Source organism: Saccostrea cucullata, unplaced genomic scaffold, assembly GCF_032062105.1.
Source record: "Saccostrea cucullata isolate Sc308-1 unplaced genomic scaffold, CSIRO_AGI_Scuc_v1 ctg34, whole genome shotgun sequence".
Classification (NCBI taxonomy): domain Eukaryota; kingdom Metazoa; phylum Mollusca; class Bivalvia; order Ostreida; family Ostreidae; genus Saccostrea; species Saccostrea cuccullata.
Genome location: NW_026933012.1, coordinates 169,535 through 187,672, shown reverse-complemented (window position 1 = coordinate 187,672; position 18,138 = coordinate 169,535). Strand labels below are relative to the sequence as shown.

Below are 18,138 nucleotides of genomic sequence, written 5' to 3'. Positions count from 1 at the left end.
ATACCGAATTTCATTCTAATCTGAATTGTGGTTTTGTAGATATAGAGATAGTTTGCGAACTTTTTGATCACCCCTCGTACGCATATCTGATGTCGGGAGTTTAGTTATTATATTATGAGGGAGTACGACATACGCCGACTGTTATGGAATTGCATTACTTTGGAAATCTTTATACATTTCCATTTGGATGATTTGTTGTTTAGCAATATGCTTGATAAATATGATTTATCTGATTTTTCTTAGGTTCATTTTGTTTTGAAACATTGAATAACTAGCGTTAGAATTCATTGTTATATTGTAAGTAGCAATATCTCCAACGATAGGTGTCCTGTGCAGTGATACATGAGGGGGCCTGGAAAGTATTATCGCATATGTGATATGGGATACACAGAAAGATGATAAAAAAATTCCGCAGATATGTGACAAAACATAAGTGTATATTTTCAAGGAATTATAAATACTCAGTTTTTACCAAGTGATCGCTATATAATCCCGCCTTAAAAACAGCCGTTGACCCGTTCACTTTATAAATATAGTAGTTTGTCTGCTAAATATTCAGGAGCAGTGTAATAATTTTTCAAGGAAATAATTTCTTTTTACCAAATTATAAATATAACGTAAACCTGCGCTTCAACCCCCCACCCCACCCCCGCTCTCATATTTCTGCATGTAACTCGTGCTCGAATCTGAAAAATGTGACTTTATATTGCTATATTTTTTTTTTTACTAAAATATATACTAGTATTAGGATTTTAAACCGACTATATGTTTTTAATGGCAAAACCTTACATTTAAATCAAATGGCACAAATGGTCAACTTCCCCGTTTTTCTATTTATATTCAATCATTATAAATGGTGCTGTTGTCCCTGGTCTCGTTTAATCAATATGCAAAAACATAATTCTGGTTACGAGCAGCATTATATTGAAAGAGCTACTACAAAAGAAATATGGTGTAACATGACTTTCAACTGAAACATATGGATATAACAAGCAGTATACAAGATCAAAAATCCGTTAAACAGCACAAAATAAGAGCAGAGCAGACCTCCAAAACATCAGAGATGGGATCAGGTGCCATTTAGGATCATGTAAATATTAGTACATCATGTAAATATTAGCCTTTGCAATATCCATGACCTTCTTAGCAAATAGAACAATATTTTTAAAAAAAAAACACTTGCCCTGCCTTTCAAATCGACATTTAGATATATCGACGACGTATTGTCAATTAACAATGATTATTTCAATTCTTATGTTGATATGATATATCTCGGTTAGCTTGAAATAAAAGAAACCACAGAGTCATAGACATCTGTTTCATATTTGGATATTTTACTTGAAAAGACGTAAATGTTAATCTTACAACAAAGCTTTATGATAAAGGTGATGATTTTAACTTTTCAATCGGCAACTTCTCTTACTTATGCAGAAATATACCTTTATCACCTGCATAAGGAGTTTATATATCATAGTAGATTCGATACGCAAGACGATGTTCTACGAATGTACAATATCTCAAACGAGGTAAATTACTGACAAACAAGTCATGAAACAAGAATATCAGCAGTCTCCTTTCGTAAGTTCTATGGTCAATACAATGACTTCGTCAGCAATACAATTTTTTATTGAGTCAAATGCTGACTGACATTTTTCATACTAATTATTATACCATTATTTAGATAATGAATTATCGACGGATTTTTCCGTTATTTCCCGATCCTAACAAGGAGCACACGGCAGATCTGACCAATTGGCAGGGGATTGTTACTCCTCAATAGCACTTGATCCAACCTCTGATGTTTTTGATGCTCCTATTTTGTATTGTTTTATGGACTTATAGCTTGAATACTGTTCGTAATCTCCACATATTTCAATAAGGTTTTTTTGTACCAGATTGAAACATACCAATTATTAAGACACCGTATCGTATATTTATTTGATAAATGCATAGGGTTACCAAATGTCATGAGGTATTTACTCCAACTGTGCACCAGATTCTATACCTCTGTCCTTTAAATTGATTACTTTACGTTAACTGCACCTTTCTCATTTCAATATAACTGTCAACATATACTATAATGATGTGCTTCCATTTATATGATTTTTTTGTTTTACCTGCATGATTATCTCAATTCTGTTATCATTTTCTTAAACCTTGTAGTAATTATACAATTGTAGAAAAATCTTTTATTTTATAAATACTCAATTGACCATTTTTTTCTTCACATATCTGAAAAAAGTTCCTGGGTTTTTCTTTTCAACCGTATGTTGAGTTGAAGTGGAATATTGTGAGGCAATATATATAACATTGCAGAATACGTTCATTTACTATAAAAGATGATAAAGATTTAGTGTTTTCGGTCGTTTTTATTTTGCACAAAGAAATATTATTCCAATGTTCAAATACATGTAACACGCTGATAAATGTGTTCTTTACGAAAAGTTTAATAAAGTTTTCGAGGATGCAAATGATATACAAATTCTGGGATGAGTTATCAGATTAAACTCTATTACAGGTCTATACGTGTACAAAGTTTTATACTCTATGAACTTCTTTGCTTTCCAAGATTTCAAGTGATTTTTATTTAATAACAAGCATTTTCTCTATATATCCACATTATCTTTATTTTATTTTCTGCTGATTCATCTGCTGTACATTTCCTTTTTCTTTTTTTTATACAGTTTATATTGATAAGTCATGGAGCAAGCGAGGAAACTCCTCGTCATTTCTTGTACTAGACATTATGTCGACAAAATAGATTAAGAATGATTGGCAGTTTTTGTCATGGATTTAAATTTCATTTTCGAAATTGTTATGAATATAAAAGATAAATTTTAAAGAAACACTGATCAATCTCATAAATAGAACAAATTCTGATAAGAACACAAAGACTCTCCCGTGGAAATCCCAGAATTTGTATCAAGTGCAAAGGAGGATTAAGCATCCTTGTCGACCGTTTTCACCCACCATGAGCTCAATATTTTCATCAGGTAGACATAGTATACAGTATTAAAATTTAGTATAAAACCAATGACCTAACAAGTGTGAATTATGACAGACAAAAAAGGCCTTATAACCACAGTTAATATTTGCACAAGCTGATGCTTTGCGTTTAAAATAATTGTTGTAATCCTAATTTAAATATATTTATTTGTCAGTTTCTCGTTTTGATTTAAATATCATATTATTCCTACATCACATCAACAAAAAGTGATCATGAAGTTGGCTTATTACTATACTATATGGGAAGCTTGCAGTCATAAATTTAATGCCGTTCCGTTTATCACAGTTTTGCTATTTTGTTTGTCATTATCATCTATATACACACATAAATACATCCAAATATGACAAAGGAAGGGGCCAGACTCAACAGATATCAAGTTGATGTATGAATGATTGTAACATGGTTTATTAATAAAAATTTCATTGATACATCTAAATATGGATTTGAAAGTCACAGTAAGAGTCCTCTTATTTTAAAGAGGATGTTTTGAATATTTTTTTTTATGAAGGAGGTCATTAAAGCTACATGATATATGGAGAGAACGAACAGCATTCAAACACAAATGTGCATTGAAACAATACAAATTGGGAGCAGATTAAACATGGACCTCTAAAACATCAGAGGTTAGATCAGGTGCCATGGAGGAATGTGCAATCCCTGGCAACCGCTAGGAACCCCCCCCCCCCCCCCCCCCCCAAGTACTTCTTGTCATGATCCTGAAAAAAACCAAGAAAAAAATCGGTTGACAATTCAGTGTATAAATAATTGCATGTCAATTAGTATGAAAAACGTTAGTCAGCATTTGACTCAATGAGAGATTGCATTTGGTGATAAGGTCATTGTACTAACCATAGAACTGATGAAATGGTGACTCTAACGAAACTGTTGATATTCTTTTTTTTTATCGACTTTTGTCAATAACTTACGTTGTTTGAAAAAGTGTTTATGGACAGCATGCTCTTGCGTATTGAGCCAACTGAGATCATATCGGTCGAGAGATATACCGTGGTAAACTCCGTATGCAGGTGATGGAGGTATATTGCTGGGAAAGTGAATTGAAAAGTCAAAGTCATCATTTTATCATAAAACATTGTTGTTAAATAACCGTTAACGTGTTTTTAGTAAAATATCCAAATTTGAAACAGATATGACAGACTCTGTGGAATCTTAGATTTCAAGCTAACTGGGATATTTCGTGTCCAAATATGAATGGAAATAAGTATAATGTATTGAAAATACATGATCGATTATTTAAACGTCGAGTTGATGACCACAGTTAGTGTTTTCTGTCTCTCATGCGTAGGTTTTTCAATAAATTCTGATTTATTTGATTAAAAAAGTCCGTTGATAACGCGTCAAAATTGGAACCCCTTGGAATTATAACAGATTGTTGTATGAAATGGTCTCCAAATCCACATAGATACATGTATTGTCAATTAGAAATTCAAGCAATTTTAACTCCTGAAAACGTGTGTGTACAATCAATATGTTTTTAATGAAATAATTTTGCGAATGATAAATGACAATGTTACATGTATTCAGTTGATGAGTTCAATTTTTATTGAAAACGCAACTGTCAATGATGTCTTAGATGATGTCTTAAAGACTGAACTTTAATATATCATTTACCAGTTTAGGACTGGTTTTATTTGGTTTTGAATTGACGTCAGTTTTTATGTTACTGATTTTTATATAAAATTCAGTAATTTCAAAATTTCCAAAATTCCATAATTTTTGGTGGGTGTAGCGGTTGTATAAAAGTTATCTTGTTTCAGTTTTATTTATTCGTTTTCTTTTGTCGTAAAACCCCCAGCTCTAAATAAAATACAAAAGTAATCACGACCCTTCACAAATGTGTCAACATGGGACCGTTTGTCACATTCATTAGCTTCATAGATGGGTTCTCCATAACCCAAAACTACTAACTGTGTTAGTGCTACTTTATAGTTTTGTTGATGTATTTAACGATGTTGATCAGTCTGAAGCAAGAGAAAAGTTCATTGTATTTCTATCCCTGTAGCTCAAGGATCCAATTTTTTCAATTTCTGGTTATGCCTTTTTTGTGACATAAATGCATCATTCATTTGTCAACTATTAATTAAGTGTAATGATATCATAATGCATCCAAAGTAATTGTTTCCTTATCTTTTCAACCTAGGAATCACGTTTTGGACAATCTTAGAGGATTCTAATATAAAGGAAAGTATAAGCAGGAAAAAATAAGCAGAATTTTTTTTTAAGTTTCAATCTCAAATATGGATTCTGAAGATGAAACAATTCAATAAGAAACAACTATCAGGATGCAAAAAATACAACTCATTATTAAGTACATGTACCATAAAACCTTCACTGTCCAAAGAGCGGCCACTGTCATAATAGATAATCCTGGACTTAAACATTGTGATATGATGAAACATTGGTACATTATTTCAGTAATATTTTCCTTAGGTTTGTAGCAATGTCATTAGACTCTCATTCGTTTGACCCCTCCTCTATCAACTCCAAAAGAAAACCATTAGCCATGTTCAGTTCTGGTAAAATAAGCTAAAATATCATATACATGTAATATAACTTTAACAGTCTCCATAAGATTTTATCAATTAACTACCCATTAGTGTATTCCAAAGAAAACCCCCAGTGAATTTAGGATTTTTATATATCTTTTCAATTTTTACTTTTCTTTACATTCTGATGGAATAATCCTCTGGATATTCTGAAAGCATGTAGAATGTAATAGTTCTCATACTCTTCTTATGATAGATGAAGAAATATGGGATTAAGCTTGAAATTGTAAAATCTTGCTTTTCTCAGATTAGATGAAATTACAAACACAGATTCATCGAATATAACATTTAATGTTAAAGGAGAGGACGTTCTAAGTTTTTAAGAACTTGTGTTCAATCCTTTTGTTATAACATCAAAACAATAAAATATGTTCAAACCAACATTTAATGTGTCCTTTTTGCACCATGACAGCTCTTAAAATGCATAATCCTCTGCAAATCTTTTTATATTCGAAGAAATTATTTAATTGTTAATCATTTCTTTTATTTTCAACAGAAAGTGTTCCTACTCTTCTTGGTTATAAACTACAAAAATTGAAATAAAGCACGATTTGAATTTAATTATCGATACAACTTCAGTTTATATAGCGGTATTGACCCATCTCTTCAAAAACTTGGAAGAAAGCTCTGGCTGTCATCGGCCTGCAATCTTCCATAAAATCAAAGTAATTGTTCTGAATATATGTTCCTGTTACACAAAATATAACATACGTTTTTTTAAAAAATATAATATACAACAGGAAAGCATTATTTTAAGAGTAGGGGTATATAGTATAAAAAGATTGGAATGATGTTTCTCCGCCCATCCTTCTATTATGCTGGTGAGGTAATAAACTAAAAAAAATACAAAGAATTAACATTAATGAGACTTTTTTTCACACAATATTCCGTATACTACCACCTCTTTCACGTTTTAATTGTATGTTTATTTTACCTAAACAGTAACATTGCCATTAAATCTATATAATTTAGGTTCATGAACTCTTATAAGAAATTCTATCTATTCAACTGAATGTAATTGTCCACAATCTTTTTTATGTATTGTTATTGTGTCCCTTCTTGTTTTCGATCAGACTTTACCAGTGCAAGACATGAGCATCGCCATAGAACCATTTTCTTCTTTTTTAACATATAAGGGTGCTATATTTTCGATATAATGTTAGAAGGTTTCTTTTAACCAAAAAAAAAAAAAAACAGGTTTTCTGAAACTCTCTTGCAATTTTTGCAAGAACCAACTCATATTTTTGGAATATAATATGTGGTGTCCTGTTGATAAGCAAAAATGATTTTTCAGTTTTTCACCCTAGAGGCGATTTCGAAAAAAACCTCCTTTTTAATACCACAAATAAAACTGGTTCCGTGAACTCTTCCTTATATTTTCATAGTACTCAAAAGTTATTTTTGAATGTGACTTGGGATTTCTGTAGATGAGCAGCACATTTTGAAATTTTGATATTCATCCTGTGTTAAAATCAAAATTTTGACACCTTATTATATATCTATATGAATGACACTCCCAATCGTATTCCAAAATATGATAGGAATTCTGCGAAAAAATGTTAAGATAAGTTCAGGGAACAAGGTTTTTGTCATAGAAGAAATATTGTTCTGGAACTCTCAATCGTCCCATAAGGAAAATCAAAAATTATCAAATCATGTTATTATTTAAAGAAAACTCCATACCCTATTCAAAAGTAAGCTTTGGCTGCTATGAGAAGAGTAAGAGGAGTTAATGGAACTAGGTTTTATTTGTGATAGGAAAAATCGACTTTTTCAAAACCAACGATTTGAGGTTAAAAATGATTTTCTACAAAAGCCTGGTTTCTTGAAATCCTCTTTAATTTGAGCAAGAACAAACTCATCTATTTCAAAATATATGATTGTTGGTTTCCTGTTCACCCTTAGGATATTTGGTTTTGAACGCCTTTCTTCTTACCAAAAAATTTCAAAATGAATGTTAAGTGAGACTAAGATCAAAATTGAATTTATTTTATTTTTTTTTTTTTGGCCTGAAGCCTGGTTTCCTGAACTTCTTTGATATTTTTTGTAGATTCCTAAATTTATTTTGGTATGAATGTGATTGGATGTGTCCAGTAAATGTGTTTAAGTTGTGAAATTTTCGCCCTTATCCTTACGTGATTGTTTTGGGGTTTAAAAACGGTGATTTATCTACTGGTCCCGAAACTCCTCTATTTTTTGCAATAGCCATGACATGTTTGTGAAATATAATGGACATGTCCCTTAGATATGCATTAAGATTTTAAAATATTAATTTCAATATTTTTTCCCTTGGATCCCAAAACGTGATATAATTGTAGCTTGTTACCCAAAAATGATGGTGTGTATACATGTACTTAGAGGGAAACGCCAAACTGCGAGTGTCTTATGATAGCATCTTGTTTCCGAAGTTTTGCCTACTTTTCCTGCATTATCGTAGACACATGTATTTGTAGATATTTTATTGTGTAGGCTTTTATATGATTTCACAAATCAACAATGCTTACGGTTTTGTGTGAAGTTAAAAAATGTGAATTGCCGGGAACATTCCCTTGGTGATTCAAGCACTTTTATAAGGTTGACCTTTTGACTGTTGCAGTATTCTAGCATTCAATACCAGTTTTCACTTTTTTTCATTCTCTCTCTCCCCCCCTCTCTCTCTCTCAATTTCTTATGTCAGAGTTTAAACAAATAAGAAAAGTTATGTGATACTCTACTTCATAAAATGGACGGTGTTACAACGCCATTTTATCATGAACAGTAAACAAATCTAATTAGCAAACACGACAAAGAAATATTGGTAATCTTTCTTTTCTTTTATTTGACATTCAGAGAATAATTACTCTTACACCATCCCTAAGAAAGACTTCTGTTTAACAATAACAAGAATGTTCGATGTGAAATTATAACCGAGAGTACATGTTTCTAGGATACGGTTACTTTGAAATTAAAGTTAAATATGCTATTACATTTTAAGTGGATAACATATGCGTTTTGAGGTTATTTGTATTAACGACAGACAGGTTACGTTTCAGAAGACTATTCATGAAATTTATAAATTCTTCAGGCATAAATATACAATTTCTTAGTATATCTTCCATTCCGTTTTCTCAGTTTTCTATTTTCTTTCTCATGTCAAATATTATGAAATCAATTTAAAAATAAAGCAATGGCGTATCATTTTAACTGTTTTTATTTTAAATCCCAGTTCTTTCTTTTTATTTTCTATATCATTTATTAAGGATGGGTGGTTATGGAGTGATTATACAATTGAAAATAAAAGTTTATACTGTGGAATCATTTTAATTCGTGGGAGTCAATGTTATTGTGCAAGCAAAATTGAATTTGTTCGTGGGGATGTAATTTCATCCACGAGCAATCATAATTCCCTGGTAAATACTAAGTTGGTTCAATCGAGTTCCTTACATCTCTCTAATTGTACAACGTTTGGAAAAACATCTAAAAGACCAATATTCTTATAAACAAGTTTATCTTTTAAAAAAGATAGATGAGCTAGCGCCGTAGCAATTTTTAAAAACAGAAAGGAAGGTTCGTGGCCAACTACTTTATTTTGCTGAATTCTTTAATGTTTAATGAGTCTTGAGTCTGAAAGTTAGAGTTGTAATTTTTTGTGAAGTGTATTTTATAGAATTAGAATTATATTAGAGTGGAACTGAATTGCATCAATCGCTTATTGTGTCTTCCAAACAAACTTTTAAAGAAAAAAAAACGATTTTTTAAAGAAGTTGACGGCATTGTCCAGAGAGGTGGTATAACTCGCTCGCTAGATGTCTATAGTAATCTTGGCATTATTTTTGTGTAGTTTTATTTAAAGTGTAAGTGACACGATAATAAACAAACTTCAGAATCAAACAGAAAAGGCCAGTGTTATTTAATGACACAACCACATTGTTATCGTACAGTCTTTCAATGGTCGCTTTCACAGACAGCTAGACCGTAAAGTTTTCCGAGAATGCCCGACCGTGAAGCCGAGCATGCGTATTCCAGACATATGGCCTAACGTACTAGAGCGCTAGCAGTTAGAAAATGATTCTTGCTTACATTTGATATCATTTTTTTTCGTATTATATTGACGGTTCGACCTTTTTCTTTCAAATCTGTTGAGAACATACTAGAATTCACTATAGCTGCCCGTCTTAAATCTGAACGAAGTCTGTTATCTTGACAACGCTGAATAGAGTATCAATGTCAAGGTCGACTGCAAAAAAAAATTAGAACGGCTATCGGTCCTATCTTACAGCCAGATCTTATAGACGTCTTACAATAATGAAGACTTACGTTGTACTTCTCACCTTAATAGGTTCATTTGTTTTCGGAGAATCCAGGCACCAGGTGATTTTCAAATTAATGCTTAATTAATTAGTTATCTACATTTAGTATATTTCGTAACCTGCAAACCTTTTGGGGATGCTCAAATGTTGTACAAACTTCATGGTATGGAATTTGTTTCTTTTTATGTCCCCTTCGAAGAAGGGAGGGCATATTGCTTTGCTGCTGTCTGTCGGTCTGTCGGTCCACTTAGTTTCCGTTCATTTTCATGTTTTGGTATACAGATTTATCAGATAAATATTTTTCTGTTTTGGGTATTTTAAAATTCCCAATATTTGCAGTTTCCGTTCATTTTCTTCACAATGTATACTGAAATGAAATTTGGTATTTTTTAGAGTTGTGCCCCTGGATTTTTCCAATTATTTGCAGTTTCCGATTTTCTTTGCAGAGGTTCTGAAATTTAGTGTACAGATTAATCAAACGTTTAAATTCTGTTTTGACAATTTTTGAAAATGCCCCTTTGGACTAATTTTTAAAACATCTCTTGTTTTTCTTATCATTATGTCCATTTTTATGTTTTTTTTTTAAAGTCTTGTTTAAATGACAAAAAAAAACTATTTTTTGAAAAGGGACTTTTTCTCATTTTAATAATTACATTCGACCTAAACTTGGAAGCTGTTGATGCCGCTAAGCAACTAGAAAGAAAACGGAGTAATTAACATTGCACCTGCTAGCATCCTAATTTAATGTCTCACGATTTTGATTCAATCTGAATAGCCGCAGACGTATTTGCTTAATTTGCATTATTGAGTTGCTTCTCCGGATATCGCCTTACATTTCTTTTATACATTGTGTATTTTGGTTTATCTACCGTAGACTGTTTATGAAAGAACAAGGGGCAAATCTTAAATATTTCTGTAGAGAACAGCAAAAAAACTTTATTTTGCTTCACCTTTGATTAATTTGTTTACGAACTTTTATAAAATTATTATACATGAAGACGAAATTTACACCAATGCATGAAAAGATTTATAAATTTTAGATTTCTTTTTTGAATAAAAATATAATAATAAATGTAAATAGGAAAAAATTATACCTCAGTAAATGCATCCTATTGTGAAAATGAATTAGGTATATTTACAATGTACATGTAATTGTGCATTCGTGAAATTATATCACAATGTCTTTACAGACGAATGACCCACCGCCTCCCCCGGGCGGACAGAAAGTTGTCAATGTGACAGACCCAAGAGTAATCAAAGCTTCATTTGCTGGTATCGAGTCCATCAACCTGCAAAATGGATTAGGGGAAGATGTGCTCAGAGAGGTCATCTACAAAATCACTAATGCCACGGAACAGGTACTTCAAAAATAAAACATACCCTGCAATAGTTTGAGCCGAAATTAATTCGTCGTATTTGTATCTGTAGTCTTGTTAGCACCAGGGCATATTCCTTTTTCCTCCAAACAATTCAATACTACACAAAAACTCGTTTCAAAGTTTTGTGAATAAAAATATGACTTGAAGAAATCTATCTTCCAGGTGGTGAATGGTGAATTGTTTCGTTTGACTATGGAGGTTGGGCCCTCTGAATGCTTCAATACATTGATGAATATTGGGAAGAGTGCAACAGAGTGTCCTCTTTTATCACCTAAATTGGTGAGTTACGTAACAGTTAAATATAACAAAAAACTCAATCATTTAACTCCTAAATATACATAAATAAGACATTGCCTTTTATACACATTTTCTTGTGAGCGTGTATATACATTTTGCTTGTAAATTTATAACTTTATTCCCTTTTTTAATAAAAGTCATTTCGTTAGCTTAAAAAGTGTTATAGCACATGAAAAGAATTATATTATTAACGTCTGAAATTGCATACAGGTTCATCCGTGCTTCACTGAAGTTTTGTCCCGGAATTGGACAGTGCCACAACACCTTACGTTAAACATGTCATGTCAACCTTTACCAAACATAGAGGGTACTTGGCTGAAGAAGGTACACTTATTCCAGTTCTAAGATTAACGTCATGTTCTTGTAACATCTATTGTTTTCTTTAAACGCTAGTAAAACACAAAGAAAGTTACGAATGAGTTCATCAACAGTACAGCATTTATTACGAATTCTTCAGCTATTAAAATAAATTTATTCCGTGATGATGAAATGTAATTTTTTTGTGCAATTGACAGATTGTGTAGAACAACTCGAGAGGAAGTTTGATACCGAACAATTCATCAATATTTTATTTTCTTCTGTAAATATTTGAGGACGTGAATTGGAGTATACTTTTATACATTGACAAACTACACTTTTTCATGAAAAATTGAAGTGCAGCAATAAATCACATATGTTATTTCAAAATTAAGTTAGATCTTAATGAATTCCAGTGAATATAATGGGCAACAATGCTCACCTATTATTACTCTAAAATTTGTGCAACATAGTGAAAGGATAGCTTGAATTTGTAGGTATGCATGCTAAATTATCCTTATTTGTCTTTTTTAATTAGTAAAGATGTACCTTTATATCTATGAACCCAGTGATCGTTATAATCAAATAATGGAAGCATAAAAGTGTATTTTATAATAGTTTTGTTCATAGCCACTTCGATGGACCAGACGAAAACTCTGAAAATTTCTAAAATGCCCTATGACATGCAACTTACTTACAAAGTATCAAAAGTTCAGTAACACCTTTTTTGGTTTAAAAGAAACAATTTGAAAAATGTTTGCTATTTTTAAGAATTAGTAAAATACAGATTTATGGACACATTGTCAACAACAGTGGCACTCTGCATGTAAAAATTTGAAATCTTGCAAATGTTATGAAATTTTATTCTTGAGAAAAAGAAATTGAAATAAGCAAAATGGCAGTTAATGTTTACATGTTGAAAGATCGAAGAACCAAAATGAATTTGAACAACCATATATATATATTGGATTCCGAAACTTCATAAGAATCCTTGCAAATAAAGATACATTGCGGTTTCCAGTAAATGATCAACCAAGCCTCTTTCTTTACTCCTCACTAAAATATTGACCTCAAGAGTATAGTGCAACAATCTATTCATGAAGTGGTGTACATCAGATGTGGATACTCAAAAATTCCAAAGAACTTTAAGACAATTTGAAATCATGATCACAAGATTTTATCAAAATCAACAGCTTTAAAATTTACGACTTTTCAACTTTGTACACTACCATTCCCCACGATAAATTAAAGTCCAGACTTTTTGTTATCTTTGACAGCTGCTTTTTCAATAAAATTGGAACTCGTAAATTTACTTACCTGGTCATTGGTCATTTGCAAAATTATTTTGTTAAAACATATTCTGATTGCACACACAAGTACTCTGAAGTCGACATAAAAAAGATGCTTGAGTTTCTGACTGACAATATCTATGTGGTTTTCGGAGACCAGGTCTTCCAACAATCTAATGGAAAATTAATTCCCATGGGTACCAATTGCGCTCTGCTATAAGCAAACCTATTTTTGTATTCATATGAAGCAGAATTTGTGCAAACTTGTATGCGTGAAGAGAAGTAAACACTTGCTGTGGCCTTCAATTCGACATTTAGATAATCTATCGACGGCATATTGTCAATTAACAATGGTAATTTCCATTCCTATGTCGATACGATATATCCTGGTGAGATTGAGATAAAAGATACCACAGAGTCCGACATATGTGTTTCAAACTTGGATATTTTACTTGAAAAACACACTAATGGTAATCTAACAACCAAGCTGTATGATAAACGTGATGACTTTAACTTTTCTATCGTAAACTTCCCTTACCTACGCAGCAATATACCTTCATCATCTGCATACGGAGTTTACATATCACAGTTGATTCGACACGCAAGAGCATGCTCTACGTATGAACAATTTCTAAAACGAGGTAAATAATTGACAAACAAGTTGATGAAACAAGATTATCAGCAGTCTCGTTTAAAGGCATCATTTCGTAAGTTCTATGGTCGATACAATGACCTTGTCAGCAAATACAATTTATCATTGAGTCAAATGCTGACTGATGCTTTTCATACTAATTGTAAGTCCATTATTTATACACTGAATTGACGGATTTTCCCGTTATTTCCCGATCATGACAAGGGGCATACGGCGGGTTTGACCGGTCGACAGGGGATGCTCACTACTCCATGGCACCTGATCCCATCTCTGTTGTTTTAGAGATCTGTGTTTGCTCTGCTCCTATTTTTGTATTGTTTCATGGACTTTGATATTGAATACTGTTCGTTACCTCCTTATCCATCATCATATATGATAAAATAATTTTTGACTTGTTAAAGTTCCTCTGACTATTATGGTACTCGTATAATATACATTTTTGATAAGAACTAAAAGGAGAAGGTAAAAGTCTTTCACTTAACCCTAGAGTAGTTTAAAGGATCTTAGATCTTGCATACTAATACACATATAAGATGTCTAAGGCTACTTCTTGTCGTTCCATTGGTAGTATGAGCTACGAGTGGACAGACAGACTGATCACTAGACAAAGGAGAAAGTGATCTAATTATTTTGCTCTTCATATCGGGCAAACCTCCTATATTGTAATAGAGATTTAAAACCTTCACAAGCAGTTGGTAATGTAAAACGTGAAGATAATGAGCAATGGTCGATCTTTAAAAATATATATATATAAACAATATAAATTTGTAAAGAAAGCATAAAAACGTAACCTAGGATAATCAATAGGGGCCTAGGAGGAGTAAGCATCCCCGATTAACCGTTCACATCCGCCGTGAGCATTATACATTGACGAGGTACACGGAACTTTCAGCAGAGTGGCCATTGTTTTTGCAAAATAACGGATATTGTATTATGTATTTGAAACACAGCTTTGGGTCAATACTTACAGAAGTATGAGTTCAATTAGAGATTCAATGAAGTTGAGTTTCTTATAGAACATCATGAATGTTCGTTGGAGTGCAATCTTCTGACTAAAAGTGGAAAATAACAACATATTGAGAATGCTTATCAAGAGTAGGGCATAATAATAGATGAAAGAAGTTGGATCAGCTGCCTTGTAGTAGTGATTATTCCCTTTTCAAATTTACGTCATGTTTATACTAAACAGATGTACCAGTGAAAAGAATAATTTTGTTCTAGGTTAGGATATTTAAAATACGAGTTGTGATTTCCTTAGATAATTCTGGTTATTTTACGGAAATCAATTTTGCGATACTTGTCGACAAAAATAAGACTATGAAAAGAAGATTTCTTTGAGCGTTTGGTTTTCCTGATCCTTAATTAAGGAGACAACTTTATCTGAATGTCGCTGTTTACTGGTTAGAGAAAAACCATGCCCTGCAAATAGTGCTGATAACCAGATGTCATTTGAAGAAATAGTTTGACAGCAAATCAATGGAAAATTATTTAGCCCTTAATCGACGCGTGTCCTCATATCCTGCTGGCCATTGGTAACAAGGACATTTTAACTAGCCAGAACAGCCAAAATTGTACTCCCCTAATTACTCCACAAAAAACTCACATTTTCAAGATTATTTGATCTGCACTTTAAAATAACCATCAAATTCTAGGAAAATTTGGAAAAATGTTTGGTGACAAAAAGTCAAAATATTTTAAAATCTTATTTATATTAGAAAAAAATTTCTTAAAATTTAATAATTCAGATTTACAATATTATAATTTACCTAGCTTTTAGAATTGTAGTGTACATTCCGTAAATTCTCAATCTAAATATCGTTAAGAAAATAGTATGTAAATTAGAAATATGTTTACCAATTGTTCGACCTTTTTGTTTTGTTTTGTTTTTTTATTTATTTTTACTGAATTTGACAATGGATTGTTTCACTATAACTTGTGCACACAAGTAGGGCACTAAGATACATAATTCTGTATATCGGTTTTTGTTTCGATAAACGGATAGCCGTGGTTACTAAAAATAGAAATTTCTGTGAAATTCTTTCAAAATGCAACAGTTTTGCAGTTTTATAACTGCACACAAGTTTTTAATTTGTATATCATTTTTGATTTCGATAAACTGTTGTCATGAACCTAAAAATAGAAATTTCTGTGAAATTTCCTTTATATCTAATTATATTTCAATATAACTAAAACAAGCAGACTATAAGTAAAATTGTGTATGTTTTGATTTCGATAAACACAAAATTAATTTCTGTAAAATTCTTTCAAAATGCTTTCCTACAGTTTTGGGATTTCAATATAACTTGGCACACAAGTAACTTCAACCAATTTTAATTTTTATCATTTTGATTTCCATGAACTAAGGCAATTCTAAAAATGATTTCATTAAAAATTTGAACATCATTTGTTGATTTAATATAACACACAGGAGATACAATTAGGTTTATCGGTTTTTGATTTCCATGAATTCTTTACAAAAATAAAATTTCAGTAAAATGGTTTCAAGGCTCGTGCCTACAGTTTTTGATTTCAATATAACACACAAGTTTAGAAAATATCATGTTTTTGATTTCAAAACGATGTTGTCAGCAAAAATTAGAAATTTCTGTAAAATTGTTTCAAAATGCTAACTTCTTTTGGTTTGATTTCAATATAACTTGGCACACAAGTAGCTTTAAGAACATAAAGAGACACATATCAAGGATCATTATTCTATTTACCTATGTAAACAAAAACATGGTTCAAGCCTTGTTTACATAACAAATGCTTGGAGTCTCTAAATCTGTTTTAATTTTTACTGAATTTGACAATGGACTGAAATTCAAAAATTTGCTGATCATTAGAAATACCTTTAGTTAGTTAAGTATTCGTAAACATGAAAAATTTCCTTTATATTAAATTTAAAATAATGAATTATAAATAAAATTGATGTACAAAAACACAACTTTAAGTAAAATTGAACATCAGGTTTAAAAAAAAAAGGTTTCGCGAAAGATGCAGTTAAAACAAATTTAAATTGAACAAATTCGACTTTATGAGCAACCATTTTTATTTCAAATTGTAAATTGATTATCATATTTTAATATAATTTGCTCTCAATATCATGTTAAAATATACATTAAAATCACGAAACAGGAAATGAAAATAAATATATCTTTTTCAGGAAAAGTAAATCATACACCATTCAAAGCAGAAAAAGGCATTAGACTTAGGCAAAAAATTATTTTGATTTGATAAAGTGAGCTCTGAACACCCTAGGTCATTTACAATTAGGAGTTATTGTCCAGACGTGGGAATTAAATTCATCCTAAATTGACTGAAAAGCGCACTGCAGAATAATGGCGAAACACTTTTCATCATGATAAATTTGCGTTCCTTATTTTCACACTTTCACCGATCGTTCGACATATAACGAAAATTAAATTTGCCCAGAACAATATATTAATTCTTGGCTGTAGTTTATTAGTGTTGCACTTCTAAAAGCCATTGGGTCTAATGCTTTAGATTTTTCATTCGATAATCCCAAAAGTGGAAACTGCGACACAATCTGGATGTCATAAAAGGAGCTCAAGGTTGTGTAGACTAGGCAGGGAAATCTTACGACAACATGTTGTAAAGTCTGTATATACCACGCGGGAAAATTTTATGTTACATATGTTACATGTATCCAAGATTTGAGAATAACTGCAGGAAAATCCCACTACTACATGTAGCAAAAGTCTAATTATTAATAATCTACGATTGAATATAATGTGATATTGGAGATAACGAACAGTGGTCGTTCTCATCCGAACTGAAGTCTAAATATAAAGGCACAGTTTATGTAGTTTCAGTCTGGATATCACTACGCAAAAAAAAATTACGACTGCATGTTACTTAAGACTTGATATCTCTTTACAGGAAAATCACTAACTTATAACTAAAATCCGGATATTATTACGCATGAATGCCTTATGTAACTATGGTCCGGATGACACTCCGCATGAAAATGTAACTGAAGTCCTTATATCACTGTTTGTGTAAAAGTATACATGGTTCTTGTAAAATATTACTAAAATCTATGGAAATATATATTAAGCCATTTTCAACACTTTTTTTTATTTTGATAAGTACATGTGTACATTCGGTAAACGATAAAAATGTATGCATTTATATTTATTATTATTGTGCAAAAAATGCTCTTTCAATGCGCCATTTTGAAACTTATTTTGGTTTTATTTCATAAATGATTCAAAAATCTAATTTCATCAGATTATTGTTTAAGAGTGCACTTCTTCATTCAATTATCTGATAAAAATCAACTGGCACTTATATCAACTTGTAATTGGGTTAGCCTTAACTAACTTGTGTTTTATTATCATTGA

The 18,138-nt window shown here is 31.5% G+C and overlaps 1 protein-coding gene across 1 annotated transcript in view; it reads left to right on the top strand.

Annotated features, from left to right (window-relative positions):
• The window catches only part of LOC134236900 (high affinity cationic amino acid transporter 1-like), a 48,456-nt gene that overhangs the window by 24,427 nt on the left and 5,891 nt on the right, over positions 1-18,138 (top strand). Inside the window, exons 9-11 of the mRNA XM_062719060.1 lie at positions 11,051-11,218; positions 11,402-11,518; positions 11,747-11,860. Coding sequence (XP_062575044.1) covers positions 11,051-11,218; positions 11,402-11,518; positions 11,747-11,860 — 399 coding nt within the window. The remainder of the gene's footprint in view (positions 1-11,050; positions 11,219-11,401; positions 11,519-11,746; positions 11,861-18,138) is intronic.